The sequence below is a fragment of the Vipera berus genome, assembly GCF_964194415.1.
Source record: "Vipera berus genome assembly, chromosome: 11".
NCBI classification, from domain to species: domain Eukaryota; kingdom Metazoa; phylum Chordata; class Lepidosauria; order Squamata; family Viperidae; genus Vipera; species Vipera berus.
The window spans coordinates 9,470,021-9,487,488 of record NC_138214.1 but is presented as its reverse complement, the minus strand read 5'-3'; the positions used below and the strand labels follow the sequence as shown (position 1 = coordinate 9,487,488).

The following is a 17,468-nucleotide window of genomic DNA, read 5'->3' as shown; positions in this document are numbered from 1 at the left end:
CCTAAAAGTGGTACAATGGGTGAAAAGGTTGAAAAGCCCTGGCCTAGATAAATGGATGGGTGGATAGCTGGCTGGGTAGGTAGGTGAATGAGTGGATGGATATGGATGACAGACAAATAGACAGATTTGGGAATGGAGGATAGAATGGATCCTACAAGAGAGCATAGCTTGCTGGCTGGCTGAAATTCTCTCCCTCTCTCCCTTTATTCAATCATGTCTGATCCTTGGAGATCAAGTCCCTGCAGTTTTCTTGGCAAGCTTTTTCAGAAGTGGTTTGACATTGCCTCCTTCCTAGGGCTGAGAGAAACTGACTGGCCCAAAGTCACACAGATGGCTTGGTAGCTAAGGTGGGACTAGAACTCCCAGTCGCCCAGTTTCTGGCTTGATGCCTTGAAGAATGCCACCAAACTGGCTCTCTGACATTCTCTAGATCCAATCAATTCACCGCACCATTTGTGTGTGAGCGTGTGCTTTAAAACTCAGACGCGGAAAAATCTTTCTGCTTTCCTTTGAAAAGGGAGGGCTTTCCTTCCAAAACAATTTAATCAAAGCCCAGGCGCTGGAGGAAATTATGCTGCTGCTGCTGCTACTATTGTTTTGCATTTTCCCAAAGCAAACCACGAGGAAAAGCTGGTAATGTTTGTCCCTTGACATTGCATCACAAACAATGCCCTCCTTTCACAGCTCTGCTTAAGGAGCAGCCTCGGCGAGAAACATTTGCCTCTTGTTTTTTTGTCCTGGTTGACCTCCATTTCTTCACTCACTGTGAAAAGGGACAGATAAGGCAGAATCTTCAACCCTACCACCTTGGTGCTACCTGCTAGGTATTTATTTGCTGCTGAAAACTTCACCTTTTTAAAAGCGTCGCAGTCAGAAGCATTGGTTGGTTAGCCGAAGCATCTAGAGAAATGTCTTTTGAAATGGGGACAAATTCCCTTCTGCCAAATCTGAGCTTTCAAACTCTATGTCACTTTGCACATGGTTAAAGAACTGACACAATGTGTGTTTTGCTATAAGTGGAGTTCTTCCACTTTAAATCATTCCTTTCTTGGCAGGCAATCTCTGTGTTAAACTTAACGTCTTGGAGGCTCATGGCACAAAACAAGTCTTTTAAATAGCAATGTAAACATTGAATTAATAGATGCTCTACTGTGGGCGTCTGTGGCTTTCAGACGTTGCTGAATTTTAAGTTATCGGTTCTTTAGGTAGCATGAGCAATGGAGAGGGATCTTGGGAATTATATTTCGGGAACATCTGGAAAGCCACGGCGTGGTTTTTCCTCTGCACAGTGAGAAACAGAAAAGTGCCAAAACCATCGGGAATTAGAAACAGTTTAACGGAGGAAAACCCAAAGAGCGACGCTACCATAATGCAAAAAGGACTAATCTAATTAATTGGGGAAATGTTGTTGCTGAAAAAGAAGGGTAGAGAGTAAACAGTTCATTAAAATAACAGTTGTCGGAAGAAATTGGGTAACAGCTAAATGAGCTTTTGCTACCAAGTAAGAATGAAATAGGATTTCGCTGGTAGCGTTGAGCATTTCTGGATTTATTTATTTTTTTTATGGAAGAGGTTTTGCTATTTTAAGTGCTGTGTGGCGCTCCCGTATACGTTCTGATTCTGGCTGTTGCAGGAAGGCCGTGCCTCAAGAGTTCTGAATAGTTTCAATATAGAAAATATAGAACGAAAAACCTATGGCTCACTAATATAGAATTTTACTCTGAGGAGCTGCACTGGATGATAGTTAGCTTCCAGGTGCAATCAAACCAGCTCTTTGCCACCAGGAAGCCCTTCCTGTTTCAGATCTTGGACATCCTTGAGATGCCCTCACGGGATCGAATCTGCATGTCTGGCAAAAACTGGAAGAGGGTCTTGTGAAGGGTCTCCACACTAAGAGAACACTTATTTTCGCTGACCACCTAGCTGTATTTTCTCAGTAATGGTCTCTTCAGTGGAATAACTTTCCCCCCAGACACCTCAATTGCCTCTTTTTTGGCTGGGCTTCCAAAGAGTTGGGAAGACAGCTGTTCAGGAAAGTGTTTGGGACATTATAGGATAGAATAACAGAGTTGGAAGGGACCTTGGAGGTCATCCAGTCCAACCCCCTGCTCAGGCAGGAAACCCTGTACCATTTCAGACAAATGGCTGCCCAATCTCTTCTTAAAAACTTACAGTGCTGGAGCATTCACCGCTTCTATAAATATAAAGACCTCTGCTGCTGTTGGTAGCACTGCCAATGGATATTGTCACTATAATTATGGCGTTTATTGTTTTTAACCCATATTATTACTTCTATGCTACTTAACAGCTTTGGGAATTGAATGGCTTAGAGTCTATAGAAGAATCTTGCAGGCACAAAAATCAAGTAAAATAATTTAACTCAGACAAGGAAAAGGTGTATATATCAGTGGAATAAGAAGCATTATTTTGGTTTTTAAGCTGGGGCCTGATGATGTCTAAAGCCAGCACAGGTTTACTGGATCTTTTTTAGTTAGCTAGCCACACACAAACATGCACACACACACACACACACACTGCCAGCCACGTACAGAACCAGCTCATTGTTAATGGACAATAGGAGTGTTTAGTTCCAGCAGCAAAAGGAGATGAGAGAGAACAGCAAATTGCACTGGAGTCTGGGCTACATCAAGGCTGGCTATGCAGTGCCATGCCTGGATCTCGGCTAATGGGTTGGCTTTGGCTGGCTGCAACCGTGGTGAGCTTGTCCTGTTATCCAGCATTCCTGGAGGCAGCTCCTGAGTTTTCAGGTAAGTTTCTGAGATGATGCGCTAAAACTGGGAGGAAGGAGGGTCCTGATTTAACATTGTCAGTTGCTTTCTTCTGGCTGACTTTGGCTGCAGATGAGAGAGGACAACTTCTACCTCAAGTTCTTAAACGTCTCTTATTCCTGGAGGGAAAACTGAGGCAATCAAAAGAAAGTGAGGTCATTCTGAGAGGGATAGTGTTACAGCTTCTTCTTTTGAATGATGACTACAAACTAAAAAAAAAATCAAGGAAAAATTTTGGTTGTCAGTGTTAGAAGGGACCTTGGAGGTCTTCTAGTCTAACCCTCTGCTCAAGAGGGAAACCCTATACCACTTCAGACAAACGGTTGTCCAGTCTCTTCTGAAGTTGCACCCATAACTTCTGAAGGCAAGTTGTTCCACTGATTAATTGTTCTCACTGTCAGGAACTTTCTCCTTAATTCCAGGAATTGCTTCTCCCCTTGATTAGTTTCCATCCGTTGCTTCTTGTCCTGCCTTCAGATGCTTTCAGCTGACCATTGACTTGGATTCACCCTACCCTAACAGAAATATCTCTTTCCTATTTTAGAATTGCTAACCAACAGTGCTTGCATCGCAACTATTTGTTTATCTTTCTATGTGTTATGTTGTCAGATCTAGGGTGCTTCACTATAAATTGGAAATAGCAGTTGTAGGACTCGAACCATTCTCACAACTAAGGCTGTGTTATTAAAACAGTAAAAACAGCAGCAACTCAGAAAATGACCTTCCTGTAATTAGAAATGCAAAGTTATGTGAGGGTCTGTCAAGTAGTAAGCAATAGTTTCATCACAAATGTTCAATACTGTCCATCTGGGTTTTTTTAACTCAGTGATTTAAAGCCAATTCTGCCATATTGAATAGTAAATTTGTGCTGGAACAGACACAGTGCTGGCAGCTTTTGTAGAGTGGCTTGAAAATGGCTTGTGTGACTGAAGCCTTCAGAACCTTCTAGAATAGAGAAATCTGGTAATGCTAGTGAGTGTTTGGCTAGACTGTCTCAATTTTCCTAAAGATCAGTCTTCCTGAATGTTTTTTGGGATTTACGTTCTAGACTATACAATGTGAGGGTAACGTCTCGTGTCTAATGCAGGGGTCCCCAAACTTGGCAACTTTAAGACTTCTGGATTTCAGTTCCCAGAATTTCCCACCCAGCATGGCTAGCTGTGGAATTCTGGGAGCTGAAGTCCAGAAGACTTAAAGTTCCCAAGCTTGGAGACCCCTGGTCTAATGTCAAGTGCAAGTAAGATTTTCAAGGTTTCTGCTGTCTGTGACCTTCTTCTTTCACAAGGCTACCTGAGGAAGGTTTTGAAGAACCACACCATCCACGCCTGTGATGGGGAGCAACTAACAATACTTTGCCCCCACAAGACCTCCATTGCCATACTTTCTGCTTTTTATGGGCGAAGGGTGCCCAGCCCAAACCTCTGTCCAGCCTCAGGAGAACTCTCTTGGGAGGACCTTGATTGCTCATCTGCAACAGCCCATCAGGTAAGACGTTCTGACATTGCAGAAGAGGTTTTTGGGGTTTTTTTGTACAGATAGTCCTCAATTTATGAGCACAATTGAGCTCAACGTTTCCATGGCTAAGCAAGACAATGGTTGAGGGAGTGGCGCCCATTTTATGTCCTGTTTGGGGGGCCCTGTTGTTAAGAGAAACACTACAATTGGTAACTGAACCATTTCTCTTCCTAGCATTAAGTGAAAATGCTAGGTAGAGAGAGAGAGAGAAAATTCATCTCCCTATCGTTTTTTTTTAAAAAACTGTTTCCCCCCTTTTAATGATGTGGAATCATTAAGCAAATAAAGCAATCAAGAAGAATGAAGGGAGCATCAGAAGAAAAAAATACTGCTGCTCCTGCAAGCATTGGTTTCTTTGAGGGCAAAGGAAGGGCTACAGAGAATGAGGAAGAGCTTTTCTGGGTCAAGCCTTCTCAACGTGGGGCATCTCAGCTCAATGAGACCCCTGGCAGCCAATGCTGGAGATCCCTTTTCGACCACCTATCTCTTAAGGGCAACCGCAAGCAGCATATTCCCTCGTTTGATTGTTGGGTCGTCTGAGCGAAGGACAGAAATCCCTCCCGGAGAAGGTTTGGGGAAAGACAGATTGCCATCTAGTGGCTAGCAAAGCGATGCGCTTGGGAGCGGCCCAAAGGCTTGGCTGGCGTTGAGATTTCTCCTGGAGATGGCTTGGGAAAGACCTGGGAAGGAATGTGCTGGCGAAGAGTTTTCCTGCTTTTGCCACAAAGAGCCAAACTAGACTTAGGGCATAAAAGGAAACCAGGCCACCAAAGAACAGGCACCTGAATGCTGACCATGTGACCGTAGGGATTCTGCAATGGTTACATATATATAGAATAGAGTAGAGTAGAGTAGAGTAGAGTAGAGTAGAGTAGAGTAGAGTAGAGTAGAGTAGAGTAGAGTAGAGTAGAGTAGAGTAGAATAGAATAAAATAGAATAGAATAAGGAACAGAACAGGACAGGATAGGACAGGACAGAACAGAATAAGGAACAGAACAGAACAGAACAGAATAGGAGTAGAGTAGAGTAGAGTAGAGTAGAGTAGAGTAGAGTAGAGTAGAGTAGAGTAGAGTAGAATACAGCTGGAAGAGACCTTGGAGGTCTTCTAGTCCAGCCCCCTGATCAAGCACTTGTGGTACATTTCTTTTTTCAATGCTGTTGTAACTTTGAACAATCACTATGCCAAAGGTTGTAAGATTTCCTGCAGACAGGACAGGACAGGACAGAACAGAACAGAACAGAATAGAACAGAAGTAGAGTAGAGAAGAGTAGAGTAGAGTAGAATAGAATAAAATAGAATAGAATAAGGAACAGAACAGGACAGGATAGGACAGGACAGGACAGAACAGAATAAGGAACAGAACAGAACAGAACAGAACAGAATAGGAGTAGAGTAGAGTAGAGTAAAGTAGAGTAGAGCAGAGTAGAGCTGGAAGAGACCTTGGAGGTCTTCTAGTCCAGCCCCCTGATCAAGCACTTGTGGTACATTTCTTTTTTCAATGCTGTTGTAACTTTGAACAATCACTATGCCAAAGGTTGTAAGATTTCCTGCAGACCCAGGGACAGTTCCTTTGGCCACGATTACTGAAAATGACAATAATTAACAGAGAAAGAGGAAGCTTTCAGTCACAAAACTCTACAGAGAATGCTGGGTTGTAGAGAACCTATGCACTACTAGGGACTAGTTATGGTCTTTCTAAATTAGATATGGCTACACCTAACGCCTGTCCTTTTCCACCAGAAAATGATGGATGAGTGCCAGGACCACCAATGGTGCCATTTCCTTGTCCACAGCCGAGTGTTTGGGCCTGATCCGTGCCCAGGAACACACAAATACTTGGTGGTTTCCTACAAATGCAGACCTGGTGAGTGACTTCAACAAGGCATTAAGGTGGAAAAGGAGAAAACTTGTAGCTCTACCCTACAGTCTTCTGGAGAATTGCAGGAGGTTCTCCAAAGCTGCTATAACATCATTAGTAGAGGCCAAAAGTTTAATCTATCTGGAGGGCTTTGGGAAAAGGGTGAAAGCTGGTGATGCAGATAAGAGACTTCTCAGAGGAAGGCTGAATAATTGGATCCAACAAACCATTTGTTCACATAACAAGAAGTGGCACTCTTTGCATCCCACTAAGTTAATCTGAGAGAGCCAGTTTGGTGTCGTGGTTAAGGCATTAGTCTGAAAACCAGGAGACTGTGAGTTCTAGTCCCACTTTAGGCACAAAACCAGCTGGGTGACCTTGGGGCAGTCACTCTTTTTCAGCCCTAGTTGAGGTAATGCCCAACCACTTCTGAAAAACCTTGCCAGGAAAACTCACTTATCCAGGCAGTCTGCAAGAACTGGACACAGTTCAATGGAAGAGAGAGAGAAAAAATGGTTTATCTAATCACCTGTTGAATTTCATCCCATCTAAAATTAGAAGAAGTGATTTTTGAAGCTTTATCTGGAAACACATATAACTGAAAACAAAATCAGTTGATTAAAATCTTTGGGGCTAAATCACACTAAATTGTAGTTTGACTAACTGTAGTCAATGAATTATTGCATAAAACGCAGTTGTCCGGGTCTATGCAAAGCATTATCCAGCACTTACAACCTTTAAGAGCTGATATCAGCTCAAAAGAATTCCTTTTCAGGTTTTAGCCTGTTGTTCTGAGAGTCAAACCTGTCCTAATAGTCCCTTATCTCAAATATGGCCTTAAATAAAAGGAAAAGGGATTTTAAAATATTAGGGAGCAAGGAGGAGATTGAGACTATGAGGAATGACTGTTTTTCATTTTCAGCCAATTTTCGTCTCAAGACTGTATGTGAAAATGACAAGATGAGGCTACAGTGTCGGAGTAACTCAGTTCTAGCTATTTATTCTTCGATCTACGGACGACCTTTGCGAGGAAAGTTGGAGTGTAATTCTATGAATGGGACAGAACCTGAAATAGGTCAGCATCTGCTAAGACAATCCTAAGCATTTCTGCACTTGGTGAGTCTCTGGCTCCTTCCACATCAGGATCTGGTGCCAGGTGGAAGGTTCCTCATGACCTCTGTATTTCCATCATGGCAACTGGTTGGAGAACTTTCCCCATTGCACCAAATCCTCTGACATTCTCCCAGGTCCTGAAAGGGGAAGGGCGGTTGGTTGGTTTCGTTGTTTCCTTTAAGCAGCCCAGTCCAAGCAAACAGAGTTGAAATTGATCAGAGTTCTATCATTGATCCTAGGGCGGTGTGTAAAATGCCACACTACTGTTTTTCCTCCTTCTTTTCATTTCCCCCCCCTTTGAGTTGAAGGGAAGATGAGGGAACCTTTGTTGTTGCTGCTGAGACAATTGTGATGGATGCCAGCCTTCTGAAATGCTAAGGAGGCCTTCTGAGGCTTGGAGAGGGAAAGTGGTGGTGTAGAGGTGTTATAAGGGAAAGAGATCCCTTGAAGTATCACCTCCTTCAGACACACAACTCTGGTTCATCTGCCCTCTTGGATACCTCTTCTACCCTTCTGCAAGAGCCTGAAGACCAAAATGGGGCAATTCCACACTGGAGGTGGCTGCTGGATTGTTGGAATTCATTGTTAGAATATATTTTTGTGCAACAACTACAGTTGTATTCAGCCAGTAGATGGCAGTGTTTACAATTTTGGATTTATGGTATATTCTCTTATGTTCTTTTGTTTCCTGTTTCCTGTTACAGAAAAACAGTTAAGCAGTAAAGCACATGGTGACTGTACACTTTGTTTAAACAGAATTTCTAACATGGATGAATGGCAGATTCCACCTATCCTCTCCCTTGCTTTCTGCTTGCCACCCATCCATCTTCCTGATTATCATATTGATGTATTTATTCTAATTGTGTTCTTTTGTCATAGTTTATTTTATTGTTCTATTATTGTACTCCTGTTTATACTCCTTTCATTTTTCTTCCTTTTTATTATTGTAAGCCACCTAAAGTAGCCCCATGGCAAGATAGGGAGCAAATAAATGTAATAAACAAACAAGCAAATAACTTACCTACCTATGGATGTAGCCAGTTCTGAGCTGAGGCTTCATTACTGGACACAAAGAGTCAACAATTGGTATTGTTGGCAACTGCCAAGAGGCACACTTTAGCAAGGGCTGATGCCGACCTCTCATGTCCTTGTTTTTCAACTCCTTTTGTTGCCTGATTATGGCCTGCTCAGCTCTGGCCCTTTCCCTGGTCGGAGTATTGATGCTCCATCCGCAGAAACCAACACTTGGCATGAAATTTGCTCTCCGCGTAGCCAACTCTATTCTCCCTTTATGGCTTATTTCAGCTGAAAGTTGGACAAGTGAGATGTTGAGGTCAAAAAGAATGCACTTCACGATGACACTGTTGTGTTGCGAGACTAAAATTAAAGGAGCTTGGGCGCTTCCCAGGAACGCTTTCTACAGCAGGGTTTGTTCAAATAATTCTGCAGGGTTTCCAGAGAGACAAAGGACAAAAAGGAGGAAAAATGCATGTAGGACATCCATTGTTAAAAAGGGGCGCATTTGTTCTCCTGCAAAATAAATAAATAAATAAACCCACACCTGGTATTTTGTGAATTCTGGGGTTTTTTTTGTTTGTTTTTTTAAAGCTAATAGCTTCACAGCCTGAAAAAACTTGAACGGCCCACCTCTAGGGCGCCAAGTGTGATGAACTGGTCCTTCCAAATATTTTAACTCTAGGATCTCTTGAGCATCACCTGAGCAAAACATCTGGAACGCCTCTTGATAAACAGCTTTCTTCACTCCGAGAATCTGAACAGGATGAAACTATTTCACTCATGCCATGCCTGTATTTTGTAAACGATGAAGGAAAGCCATATCTAACCCTTACACCAAGCTGGTGACTATCTAATGCATATCTGAGAGTAATAATAATAATAATAATAATAATAATAATAATAATAATAATAATAATAATAATAATAATAATAATAATAATAATAATAATAATAATAATAATTTAATTTCTATACCGCCCTTCTCCCGAAGGACTCAGGGCGGTGTACAGGGCAATACAATAAAATACAACATACAAAAATTAAAAAATATTAAATATTACAGCCCAATTCAATACAATTAATACAATAACAGTGCCTCAACACTACCAAAACTTGTGATTGCCATTTTGAGACTGACTCTGGTAGACAGTCAGTCTTTGGGGCCTGTTTGGAAAGTCCACAACTGAGCGAACCTCCAAAATCTGCCATTTCTCCACCCCCAACAGGACTGACTGCGTTGTGTATGTGTGTGATTTGTAGAATGCACAGTTCCTGATGCCTTGAGAAGAGTGTCCCAGAGATGCCACAAGAAGAGGAATTGCACCATTGTTGCTAACACGGCTACATTTGGAGATCCATGCTTCCCAGGGGTGAAGAAACAATTGAGAGTGTCCTACACTTGCGGTAAGCAGGACGACAAATTCAACTGTTGATATTTGGGGTGGGAAGGACAAGCGACAAACCAGCTGAGTGAGCAGTTCTCCATTCCAAGTTAGACATGTTTAGAGCTTTGGTAGCCCTTGTCTTACAATCATTCGTTTAGCGACCGTTCAAAATTACAACGGCACTGTAAAAAGTGAGTTAGGACTGGTTTGTTGTTGTTTTTTTACACTCACAACTGTTGCAGCATCCCCATGGTCCTGTGATCAAAATTTGGATGCTTGGCCACCAGCTCATATTTATGACGGCTCGTATGAGGGTCATACGGTTCCCTTTTGCGACCTGACAAGCAAAGTCAATGGGGGAACCCGGGTTCGCTTAACAAACCCTGTTGCTTGCTTAACAACTGCAGTGACTCACTTAACGATGGTGGCGGGAAAGGTTGTAAAATGAGGCAAGGCTCACTTAACAGCTGTCTCGCTTAGCAAGAGAAATGGTGGGGGTCGGTTGTGGTCGTACGTCAAGGACTACTTTTATCTGAAAAATAAAAATCCTTTGTCAAATCAAAGCCACAGCTTATGTGGCCCGGTACTTTCCCTCCTAAGGGTTGAACCATAATCCCCGCCCCCCCAGGGCTAAGTGTTTAGTGACGTCCAGCTCTCTCTTAGTGCTAGTATAACCGATCGCTTCTTTTCAGAAATTCTATTTTTCATGTAGGTTAACTTTGCCCCTGGGAGAAAATAACTTTTAGACAAGCTTTTGTTTGCTTTTCCCATCACCTGCACCTCTATGTGTCTTTCAGTGCCAAGGCAGTTGCTAGAAGAGGTGACACGTGAATCTCGGGAAGATCCCTTCTCAATCTCAGATTACACTCACGGTAATTATCCCGCCTTGATTTTAATCCGCAGTACTTCTCTGGATGGAGAAATACCTGGGAAAAGCCTCCTTCCAACCACCTTCTCCTATATCTATGGAGATTCATTCATTCATTCATTCATTCATTCATTCATTCATTCATTCATTCATTTTTTATCCTGTGAAAATGTTTCACTTCTCATCCAAGAACTGAACCGAAGAAGCTTCTTGGATGAGAAGAGGAACATTTTCAAAGGAAAAAAACAAACCCCAAGAATGTCCAGCTGCCTTTTGAAAGAATACCTTTGGGACACGGTGTACAGGCGACAGTCCTTGAACTTGTGAAGGCCAAGAAACCAGAAGCCACCATGTGTCTGCTAAAGAATAGAACAGCAGTGTGTAGGTGGAACTCCAAAGTTTGCTACAAGAACTTAACTCTCTTCTGTCCAAGAAATAGTTCCGTAAGGAATGAACCCGGTTAGTAGCCACCCAAGGCAAAACAAGACTTGGATATGAAAAATAGAACATTAAAGGAAAGACCAATAATAATAATAATAATAATAATAATAATAATAATAATAATAATAATAATAATAATAATAATAATAATAATAATAATAATAATAATAATAATCTTTGATTGAAGCCCGCCAATCACAGGCTGGAAATATGAACAGGATCAATTGGAGGGATGATGTTCTGGCTACATTTTTCCATAGGTTCCCTCAGATTATCCCATCTTCAGGTAACGGGCCAAATTTTCACAGCCTGTTTTGCACCCAGCATAGAAAGTTACTTTAGAAAGGGCAGGTGCCCTTGGAATGGTTTTCCCAAAGGGGTGCCTTTTGTTTGGGGATTCTGGGACCCAAATTTCTAGCCCAGTGAGGAGGGTGCCAGTTGGGCAACGTTTGCCCTAGAGAAAAAGCTGGAAAGTCAACCCAAGGAAAGGAAGGAAGATGCTTCTTAAGAACCCTTGATGTCCTCCAGATGTTGCCATGATCTATCTCTCAACACCAGTTGGATTGAAGCAGGGTGAGACATCCTAGGGTTGGTAGCTCAGAAGGTCTGAAGGATCTCATATTCTCCACCCTTAGTCTGCGAGGTGGCGGGGAGGCCTTCCTCAGTGGTAGCAGGAAATGCCTGAGAAATGCAAGCAAGTGTTCTCCGTCTGTGAAATCCATTCTCCAGCTTTTGAATGGCATCTCTTTCACCTCAGTTGCACTGGGCACCTCTGCCCTGAGGAGAACAGAGATCCCAGTGGATTCTGCTCCCCGCTCGGTGGCTCTTTTCTGATTTCCCCATGGCATGAGATTTCAGCTGGGCTCCCCAAGGGAAAACTGCATTCCCTCAAGAGGCCTGTTGTATTTCCATATAGATAATAAACCTGTAGCAGCCTGTAGGACTGACATAATTCCCTTCTATTAGAACATAATCCCTTCCCAGGATTTTGCTGCTGGAACATGGAGGCACATTGCCAAATCATAGCAAGATAATTTCCGGCTGGCTTCTGATGAGAAATGAAACGATTGTGAATTCCCACCACATAATAAGCTTGTTTAAAGGGTTGCTTGGCTCTTTTGTTGTTGAGTGCATAGCATGTTGTACATCGCAGGCTATTAGGTTCAATGCAGTGTGGCAAGCCAGAATGCATTAATCGGGTAACTGGCTGAAGCCTATTGGGCCAATGGGGCTGTTATAACTGTGAGCAGACCTAGCGGAGTGTCTTGCCTGAGGTCACCTGCAGTCAGTCTGTGGGAATGGAGTCATAAATATATCTTCCATTTTTGCAGAGTTTAGAGCTTTGGGATGGTATGGGCAGAGGCGCAAAATGGCTGCCTTAAACTTTCCTTGCTCCCTCAGTAGGACCTGATTCCACTCCCTTTGGAAACATGGTCCTTCTTCTCCTACCTTCTACCTGACCAAAGTTGGATATTACTGGCCACATTCATCTGGAAAACCTCCTATGAGATTATATCAACAGAACATCACCGTGAAAACTGCATCAGCGAGGCTATTGGCCTGATGATCTCATCAGTGAGACACACCCACTTCCTTGGCTGATGTCCTTTCTCCTCCCTCTGAAGCCCTTGGCCACTGAATCCAGTGGCACAGAAGAAGACATAGGTTTTGTTCGTCAAAAGGTCACCCATCCCCTATCTGGAAGGTGTGGCCTTCGAAAGATGCCTGAGCCAGTGAGTTTGTGCTTGTCCCTTAAACGATCCAGACTAAGAAAAGGAACTTTCTTTTCTTACTACCAGAGGCATCCTTAGTAAGATCATCCTATCCCTTATTTGCTACAGGTGGCTGGTACACCGGGCCGAGGCTGTCCAGGCGGTTCCAAGAAAATCTGATGATATTTACTAACTCTCTGGAAACAATAGCCCATATCTGGGGTATGTGTGATCATTCTTGGCCCTACAGGAGTTCATGGTGTGACAAGAGAATTTCATCCTACATGACACAACCTGTAATCAGATTCCTCCATGCCTTCTAGTGTGGCAGAGCTTCCAATGTACTTGAAGAGTTCTTCAAAATGTTGCGAGAAATTCAGAGGTGTATCTGCCTTTGAAAGCAGTGCTTTTTTTCTAAAAGAAAAAGGTGCCGGAACTCACACATGTCCTACAACCCGCCTTGCCTACCCTACAAGGTTCCATCCAACAAAGGTGCCGGAACTCCGTTCTGAGCGTTCTATGACAAAAAAAGCCCTGCTTGAAAGTAACACATGTTGAACTATACAGCACAATCAAACATCAGCAGCTGTCCCCAAGAAATGCTTTGTGATGTTTTGTATTCGGTTCTAACATGCTTTATGATAATTTTAGGTTGGAAAGCGTTTTATAAAATTTGCCAAATTTCAATTCGATGGGGTCCTGGATTTTGGATGTATTTTGTAAGTTAGCCAATTTAAGGTACTTTAATTGGAAAAAGGTTTTGTGCTATCATGCACCATTTTGCCTAGTTAAAGGTTACAGACACAAGTATTTTAGTAGACTAGATTTTCATAATCCGTAGGGATTCAAGTAGTCCTGTGACTCTTTTTCATTTCTCTCCCACCATTGAGAATTTAGGGCAAATTTATATCCAGCCGTGAGACCAGAAAACTATTTAACTTTTCATCTTTAGGATTGAGGGATTGGAGGATGTGGTGTATATCACATGCAAAGCCACACTCTGTTGGCTGAACATAGTAGAGAAGAAGCAAACTAATTATATTTATTTTTCATTAAACTTAAGAGAAATTAAGTTTATTTTTTTTCTCCTGGCCGCATCAGTTACTTTTTGGATTGTAGGACCCAGGAGGGTACTACAAAGCCAAATGTGGTCCTCTGCCTAGACAAACACTGAACATTCCAGGGAACTGTGATGGGTTCAGTAAACGAGGGTTGAACAAGCCCTGGCTTATAGCAGTTGGTGAATTGAGACTAACTATAGTGAACATCATCTTCTCTCTTTGCAGGTGTTCCTGAAAAGGTGGGCTTTTATTTCCTATGTGGGGTATCTGGAGGGCTGGTGCTTCTCCTCCTCTTCTTCGCCCCCAAGACAACCTTCTTGCGTGACCTCAAGGGGGCCTTCAAAAAGGCAGATGTGACTGACTCCTTGCAGCTGGAGACAACCAAGTTACAGGATGACCAAGATGAAGAAAATCGGGAGGAAAGCTCTTCAGAGTCCTCTTTCGGCCATCTTACCTCCAATTACCGGAACACCAACATTTTTGGGCCGGAACTGACTGCAGCCTTGGAGGGGGCAGCTGATGAAAGAGGCCACATAGGAGATGAGATTTGGATCCCCAAGGAATCCAGCCCATATGCCATCCACAAAATTAAGTCAGCCACCAAATGAAAAGAACCAACCTTGGACGTTGGGCAGAGCGAGCTGCACTGAGTGAATACAGCTAGACCTTGACATAATTAGGATGACAAATTGGGACCAGAATAACTGCAGTTAAGGGAATCATGGTCATTAAGAAAATCTGGCTTCCTCCATTGACTTTGTTTGTCGGAAACTGGCTGGGAAGGTTGCAAATGGGGATCATGCGACAACCCCCCCCCCTGGGATTCTGCAACCATGGTAAATATATGCCTACTGCCAAGCACCTGAATTTTGACCCTGTGACCAAAGGGATGCTGCAATGGTTATATGTACCTGTTGTACATCTCCTTTTTTCAATGCTGTTGTAACTTTGAACCATCACTATACAAATGGTTGTAAGTATGTGAACTTCAGAGTTTGTAAGGATGGAGGGCAGTTTGTTACACCACCCATCTTAAAAGGATTTGTGCATGGGGGGGGGAAGATACAGTGGGCACAGGTAGATTCCCTGCAGACACTGGTTCAGTTCCTTTGGCCATGGTTACTGAAAACGATGCTAATAATGTAACAATGTATTTTCAGTATAATTTTCCATATACGGGGGAATTCACTGGGAACAGCAATGATGTTTGGAAGAAGTTAGCAATAGAAGGAAACCGGGCCGTCAAAGAACGTGGTGGCTGGACGCTATCAAAACTGACACCAGCCAGAGCATAGAATAACTCAAGGAAACAGTGCAGATCAGAAGACACGGAGAGTCCTGGCCCACAGAATCGTCAAGAGTCGGACACAGCTGAATGGGTAACATCATCATCATATTTTCGATCTGTAACTTATTAGGTTGCTGGAAGTCGGAGGGAAATATGTAAATTCTCCTTCCTCCCACTTCCAACTGATGTCAACCATGTTTGGAAGCCTTGACTTCCAGACATTTGGGGGGGGGGTGTCTGTCTTTAAAGCCTGAAATTTTGCTAATGAAAGCAACTTCCTGCCACCAGCCAGGAGAAACCGAGGTTGGGATAAGTCCAGATTGTTACTTTCAGATTCTCTTGCTTATTTTATGTAGTGAACCGTGGATCTCTGCCTCAAACGTTTTAACCCTGATAGCCCCAGGAATAGGGGAGTTCAGCCCTCAGAGGCTCCTAATTCTTTTTTTTCCTGCATGTTCCACTAGTGCTGTTTGTGTGTATTACATTTCTCACACATAACCTGAGCTATAACCTTAATGTGTGCATTCACATAAAAATAACGAACAAATTGTTCAAGCTGTGTGAAAATCAAAATGGGTTGTTTTTCTTTTTTAAAGAGGCATTGTTGTTTGTGGGACATAATTCTGCACGTGGGTTTTCTGTGCTGTGTTATTAAACTTGGAAACTTCAACTTTAGTGATCTTGGCAACGTAACAGCGCAAGCAAAGGCAACTTGATGTTCTCCAAGTATCTCAGAGGACAGCCCTTCGTTTTCTCTTCTTTTGGTCACTGACTGTCGTGCTAGAAGCAGGTAGAAAAAACAGCTGTCGAAATATCTCAGACACTAGAAGATGAACATTGCTATGCTACTGTTCCATTGAACGTGGATGGGGAAACGTCTGAATGGGTGGCAGACGGACCTCCAGATGGTGCTGTCTTCATAGCTTTATATAGACCGTGATTTAGATTGATGAAGTTCAGTCCAAAGACATTTGGAGGGCCCTAGATGATTTGAGAAGACCATCCTGATAGAACACATTTCCCCATCTCTTTAAAAAAAACAACAACAGGGAGCATTTTCAAAGGATATAATAACATTTGCACTGTTTCTCTTTCCACTTCAATTTCAGTGGAGTGAAACCTACTTAATGGACCAGTTGGGGAGAGAAAAAGATGCCATTACTGCCAAATGTTTACTACATGACAAAGTGTTGGTGCTGATTTATGTCATTTGGATCCATCGGTGTCATCCATCTAATGCCATTATGCAAATGAGAATAGCTGCAATTGATGGCAAATTCATGTAAATTAACGGGCTTGCCTGACACTTCTGCGAAGAGGCGTTCAGATATGGAAATGGGGCCTCTTGCATCTGAAGCTTGCTAAAAGAGTCATCTTAAAATCAAGATTTTAATGTGCACCTTCTCTCACCATCTAGTTTTGCTTCTTATTACTGTTAATGGTTTACTGGAACAACAACCCATCGTAGGTCTCTTATTTATTTATTAAATTTATGTGCCACCCACCTCACCGACTCTGGGCTGTTGATTAGGGTACAGTTGTATACCTGATGGTTCTGTACTCTTGTATAGTTAATATATGGCAAGAGATCAATAATAATAATAAAGTTGGAAGGCACCTTGGAGGTCATCTAGTCCAACCCCCTGCTAAGGCAGGAAACCCTATACCATTTCAGACAAACGGCTGTCCAGTCTCTTCTTAAAAATTTCCAGTGTTGGAGCATTCACAGCTTCTGGAGGCAGGTTGTTCCACTGATTAATGGTTCTAACTGTCAGGAAGTTTCTCCTTAGTTCTAGGTTGCTTCTCTCTTTGGTTAGTTTCCATCCGTTGCTTCTTGTCCTGCCTTCAGGTGCTTTGGAGAAAAGCTTGACCCCCTCTTCTTTGTGGCAGCCCTTGAGATATTGGAAGACTGCTATCATATCAACCCTGATCCTTCTTTTCATTAAACTAGACATACCCAGTTCCAGCAACCATTCCATATATGTTTTAGCCTCCAGTCCCCTAATCAACTTTGTTGCTCTTCTCTGTACTCTTTTTAGAGTCTCAACATCTTTTTTTACACCGTGGTGACCAAAACTGGGTGCAGTATTCCAAGTGTGGCCTTACCAAGGCATTGTAAAGTGGTATTAACACTTCACATGATCTTGACTCTATCCCTCTGTTAATGCAGCCTAGCACTGTGCTGGCTTTTTTGGCAGCTGCAGTACACGGCTGGCTCATATTTAAGTGATTGTCCACTAGGACTCCAAGATCCCTCTCACAGTTGCTACTATTAAGCAAGGTACCACCTATACTATACCTGTGCATTTGGTTTTTCTTGAACTTTTACTTTTTTTCATCATTGAATTTCATTTTGTTAGATAGCACCCAATGATATGTATATATGTGATGTTTCAAACGAAGGGGCATCCTATGTACAC

The 17,468-nt window shown here is 42.6% G+C and overlaps 1 protein-coding gene across 2 annotated transcripts; it reads left to right on the top strand.

Moving 5' to 3' along the window:
• The first annotated feature begins 2,491 nt into the window (after positions 1-2,491).
• LOC308673015 (protein eva-1 homolog C-like) lies at positions 2,492-16,545 on the top strand. Of its 2 annotated transcripts, XR_014027553.1 has the most exons (9): positions 2,492-2,768; positions 4,075-4,274; positions 6,046-6,169; positions 7,086-7,238; positions 9,554-9,697; positions 10,476-10,550; positions 12,829-12,921; positions 13,986-15,139; positions 16,158-16,545. XR_014027553.1 is itself a non-coding variant. In XM_081336383.1 (8 exons), exons 1-8 carry the CDS (start codon positions 2,669-2,671, stop codon positions 14,366-14,368), a joined length of 1,272 nt encoding a protein of 423 aa, XP_081192509.1. In that variant the 5' UTR covers positions 2,492-2,668; the 3' UTR covers positions 14,369-15,718. The 2 variants fall into 2 exon arrangements, 1 of the variants encoding a protein (XP_081192509.1); XM_081336383.1 differs by lacking the exon at positions 16,158-16,545 and having other exon boundaries at positions 13,986-15,718.
• Positions 16,546-17,468: the final 923 nt, after the last annotated feature.